Below are 5,031 nucleotides of genomic sequence, written 5' to 3'. Positions count from 1 at the left end.
AAAGATAATCTTCATGATTCAAAGCTGCTCGAACCAACTGATCAATATCATCAAGTATATGAAAGGATTAAATCTATCAAGATGTTTCATCTAACTTTGATGGAAAGCACATTAGATTGAATCAGACTGAGCCGATTTCATTAAGGTTAGAAATAGATCCTATATATATCAATCAATCCAACATATGGGAGTTGGCAGCCTGTAAGTCCAAAGGCCAAGTGTTGCAGCCTTCTGAGCAATTGCTCAGTGGGCTCTTCTAATGCATACTAGTGCTTCAAGTTTAGCATCACCAAACAAATAACAAAAATCAACAATAAATTATAATCCACATCGGCAAGTGATAAAAAATACATTAAATTGAAATGAACTCCACATGCGTTAATTATGTTAAAGATTGATAACCCAAGTTTACGAGGCAACAACTAAAGAGCAGGAATCCTAGAAACCACCGAGAGAATATACAGTTCCTTTCTTGATTTTTTTTTTAATCTACAGGCATATCATCGTAAGAGGAACCAAATGTGTTCTCGCCATTGTACGTCATGTAAAGATAACCATCTTCATCCCTGTGTGCCTCGTAGATCGTAGACATCATAGAAGCTGTGGTGGCAAATTATAAATGAGAACGATGAAGAAGAAAAGAGGTCAACTAGCTGGATATGAAATAAATCATGGGACCTGTGGGCGGTAATGTGTTATTGACAAACATGAAGATGGCCTTCTCTGCACTGAGATTAATCCTCTTTCGAATAACATAAACAAATTGTCCAACCGTTAAATCTGCAGGAACCAGGTACCTTCAAAGCCACAAGAAACACTCAAAAATACTTAAAAACTATTGTGTACAACTAGTAAAAAACTGAAGTTAAAAAAGAACCACAAAACTGATTATCTACTTCAACTAAAAACTAAAGAAGAATCTTTAGAAACAATCTTCAAGGAAACCTAGGTTAATCATAAAATTTGCTTCGATGGAACACTATTTGACCTTTCAATTATCTTTTCATGTCAGCTTTTGAAGACAAACAAGTATTCACCTTCTCTGTCAGTGCATAAGAGTAAATAAAACTTCCAATCAGATGTGACTCATGTCCTTTGTACTACAAGTTTTAGATATAGGACTTATAAAGAACAAATGTCCAAATTTTATGCTGCAATTCTCGATAAATTTCCTACTTATCTAGACGAGGACTATATATACAAATTCTATTGAGTCACCATTTGTTCTTTAAAAGTTTTTTACTAATAACATAGTGAAATAATAGACTCTTAAAAACTGAAATGAAAGTTACTAACTTCTTCTTGTCAATGTCTGGTATGGCACTCCTTTCAGCCTTCTCAACAATCACCTACATTAAATGGCAGTATGTATCAGATAGGATGTATGCATCATTGCAAACTTGAAACAAAAGTCCAGACTCTTACAGGAATCCTGTCAGGATATTTCCCTCTGATACGACTGGCTTCTGCTTGCCTCTTTTCTGAAATTAGAATGAAAAGTTTACTTAAAGACAATCTTGAAAGAACTGAGTAGCCAATCATAAAGAAACAGACAACAGGTCCTCCAATAGTCATGGTCATCTAAGGTTACATATACAACCTATAATATTTTGGTTAATGGGAAACTTTGGTCATATCCGCATATCAAATTCAAGTTCATCCTTCCCTTGGTCATAGATGAAAGAAACTTCATTACCAATATCCACATAGCACAATTTAAAATATCACATAATCATGAAATCGACATTGTTATGTGTGCGCTTGTGCACAAGTGTACATGTAAAATCTTAGTTAACCCCAACTTTACCACTAAGCTGAAGTTAACCCATAACTTCATGATTTGAGTCACACATACCAAGACAGAAAAGTCAATCAAAATTAACTCAGAATGTCTCAAACTGCAGTGTCCATACAGCATTGATTTCATCAATGCAAATTCATTTCTTGGTTGGAGACTGTCCTCTTGTTTAGGAAAAAGAGTAAGACTACCATCTCCATGTTTCAATTAATTTTGCAATTCCAAATAGACTTTACATAACAAAGTCCCTAACTACAGAAATTCTCAATCATATACCAATTTGACTTCATGGAAGGTTTCACATGTTCTCTTAATGATCGGTAGAAGCATCTTCACATCAATATATCATACAATAAGGTAATGACAAGTCTTGTTTCTACAGTAGTTTCATTCATATTTTTAGTCAGCATATTTGTTTTGTGATTGTCAAGCTAATGTCTACATCACAAAAGTCAACTGCAAAAAAGTATCACAAACAATGGGTTCTTCAGCCACTTATTTCTTACAGTTGTGCAATCATTCATTGTTTTATATCCTCGATTTTAAAAACCAGAATAAAATGGTAGAGAGAGAAATTGATTTCTTTTTAATTATCATTAGAGATAATGGGAACTATGTCAATTTGTGAAAAGAGCAATAGTTCAATACATTTCATTAGCATACTTCAAAGAAAATAAAGAACAAAGGTATTGTGGGAAAAAAAAAAGGTCGCTGATCTAGAAAAATAAGAGCTTTTCATTCTACAAATTTTAACATTTTCAAAAGAATCAAGAAAGACCAGGAAATCAACAATACTTGATAAAAGAAAATACCGAAACAACCTACTGAATCAATAGATAAGGTTAGGAAAAAGCATATTGAATCTAGAACTAGTAAAATTGAAATCCTTTGAAGAAAGCCAGATCGAAAGAAAAATAAAAGGCAATGTCATTCTCAACAAAGTAGAGTAATACGGTTCCAGAACCACTGGCTGGCTGTATACCAATACAATATTCCCAACAAAAACAATACTTCTTCATGCTTTGTTCCTCGATACGAAAGAATCAACCAAGCAACCACAAACAGCGGCCATAATCTCGTTAGAACCACCAAAGATTACACGCAAAAGAAAGCCTAGAAGCACAATAACAAACCCAAAACCGAAACCGATTCCAGAAACCAAATGGCAAAGAAAAAGAGGGATTGCAGGCACAAACCGAGGGAGTGCTCGAGTCTGAAGGGGCTCTTCGCCATCGAGATGTTGGATCTCCTCCTGCAATTCCCAAAACACATGGCCATCGTCACAACAACCCAAGAATCCCCAAAACCAAAAGAAAGAAGGCAACAGTCGATCGATCCAAAGAGAAAAGGGAAAGGAACTACCGACGCAAGCGAGAGGATCGAGGTCGGATTCTAATCGATCGATCAGGAAAGAGAATTCTTCGTCACGGAATCGGGCAAGAAGGTGAATCGGAAAGCGACGGGGTGTTCCGGTGGCCTTCGGCAATTGGGAGCCGAGAGAGCAATTTCTAGGGCTTTTATAGCGTCAAACGAATTAGGCGGATTAGATTGGGTTGGATTGATTAGTACGGAAGAGAGTAGCCGTAAGGAAATGATAGACCTCTTTAAGCCAATAAAGGAATATGATTAGATTACAATCTCCCACCTAACCTTCTTTATCCAAAATAACGTAATTATCTTTTAGAAATCCTATTTGTTAAACTTCAAACTCTACATGAATGAAAATAATTCAAAAAACCATAAAATCCTTATCCAACAACAATAATAATTACAATAAAATGTATAATTAAGACACTTATCCAATCTTTGAGTAGAATTATAAGGTCTGATTAAAAAATTAGAAATTAGAAATTTATGAACTAAAAAAAGTATAATTATAAAAGGATTTTCAATTTATGAACTAAAAAAATTAGAAATTTAAATAGGTAAGATTTATCCTTTTATATATATATATATATGAATATATACTCACTATAACAAATATAGTTTTTCAAGTTTGAATGGATTCTCAATGATATTATTGGCACATTGAAATCTACTTACTAACTTAATTTAATGATGATATAGTAAGAAGAGGAGTGTGATTTTATTATAACTAGGCAAATAATTATACTTAAGTGAGGTGATTTGTAAGATGCTTGAATTAGGCATTCCCAAAGGAGAATTTATGCAAGAGAAAATATTTCTAGATAGATGCTTATATGGCAATAAATAATTGAAAGCTTTCATCCTTTGTTATTGATTATGAGGCTACTGTGATTGAAAGCAAATATTCAAGTCATTAATGGAATGTCTTGAGTTCTTGTGATTAACATTAGAGTTTGATATTACTTTTCAAAGGTTAAAATGATGTTATTTGAAGTGTAAGGTTTGAGACAATGGCAGAAACCCCACTGGATGATATGGCTCCTGGTTCACCTGGTAGGCCTCATGGGGGCTCCGAGAGTTCTTTAGGCTCTCCTCGGCCTCCGCCGTGATGCTGTGCTTGGAGACCAGGTACTGGTGCTCATCGCCGTGCCGCTGGAGAACCCTGAGTTGGCCCTTGTGTGTGGTGAGCATTTTCCTTCCCACTCTCAACAAATTTATGTGTCTCTTCTTTGTCATTCCTGACTCTTCTAGGTTTAGTGCATACGATCTATCTCATATGCACACAAATGATAGTTACATGGGTAATCATTGAAATGTCGGCGCAAATATTTGATGCCAATGGAGAGAGGCCTTCATCTCGAAGAGGCTTTGGGAGGGAGCAATTTGCTCTAGTGTGCATTTTGTGTGTACATAGCAAAAAATCCTTTTTGAGATTTGTTTCTGAACCCATCGCATGAGATCTTCTCTAGATGAATTTATTATGTTAACTTTGATGGAAATACTTGATATGTTGGAGCAAATGATACCATCGTTCCATTGTTTCTGTTCTGTTCTCCATGCCTACTTATTTGTTCTAGATTGTTTTTCTATAAAATAATTGGATCTTTAATAAATTTTCTTGGTTTTGGAATTTACTATTGAAGTTGGTCTCACTTGCTTTCTGCTTGTTGGATAACTTCTGGTTGGGTATTTATGATCTTGGTTGGGTATTTCGAATGGTATAGTCTAATACAGATGGTACGTACTGGTCTGACGGTATATCGGTACGCAGATAGCTAATGTGCTATAGTGCTACAGTAGAGAGAAAAAAATATTTACAATTAGGTATACCGCTCGGTACGCCATGATGTACTGCTCAGTACGCC

The 5,031-nt window shown here is 35.2% G+C and overlaps 1 protein-coding gene across 2 annotated transcripts; it reads right to left on the bottom strand.

Annotated features, from left to right (window-relative positions):
• Positions 1 to 338: 338 nt before the first annotated feature.
• Positions 339 to 3,317, bottom strand: LOC103982545 (autophagy-related protein 8C-like). 2 transcript variants are annotated; one of them, XM_065146575.1, is made up of 6 exons: positions 3,161 to 3,317; positions 2,995 to 3,050; positions 1,426 to 1,481; positions 1,297 to 1,349; positions 679 to 797; positions 339 to 600 (listed from the first exon to the last, which is right to left on the bottom strand). In XM_065146575.1, the coding sequence occupies exons 2-6, from the start codon at positions 3,029 to 3,031 to the stop codon at positions 485 to 487; spliced, it is 381 nt and encodes a 126-aa protein (XP_065002647.1). In that variant the 5' UTR covers positions 3,032 to 3,050; positions 3,161 to 3,317; the 3' UTR covers positions 339 to 484. The 2 variants fall into 2 exon arrangements, with proteins under 2 accessions (XP_065002647.1, XP_065002648.1); XM_065146576.1 differs by having other exon boundaries at positions 3,165 to 3,312.
• Between the last annotated feature and the right edge of the window lie 1,714 nt (positions 3,318 to 5,031).

Source organism: Musa acuminata, chromosome BXJ3-4 (genome assembly GCF_036884655.1).
Source record: "Musa acuminata AAA Group cultivar baxijiao chromosome BXJ3-4, Cavendish_Baxijiao_AAA, whole genome shotgun sequence".
NCBI lineage: Eukaryota > Viridiplantae > Streptophyta > Magnoliopsida > Zingiberales > Musaceae > Musa > Musa acuminata.
The sequence above is the reverse complement of the archived record's forward strand: the minus strand, read 5'-3'. Positions and strand labels throughout refer to the sequence as shown.

What these genes read in the sequence shown, in the direction of transcription:
- LOC103982545 (XM_065146575.1), bottom strand. Translation starts at nt 3,031, where the DNA reads ATGGCGAAGAGCCCCTTCAGACTCGAGCACTCCCTCG. An exon ending in AATATCCTGACAGGATTCCT is followed by an intron (nt 1,350 to 1,425) that starts GTAAGAGTCTGG and finishes CATTTAATGTAG; the next exon opens with GTGATTGTTGAGAAGGCTGA. An exon ending in TAACACATTACCGCCCACAG is followed by an intron (nt 601 to 678) that starts GTCCCATGATTT and finishes TTGCCACCACAG; the next exon opens with CTTCTATGATGTCTACGATC.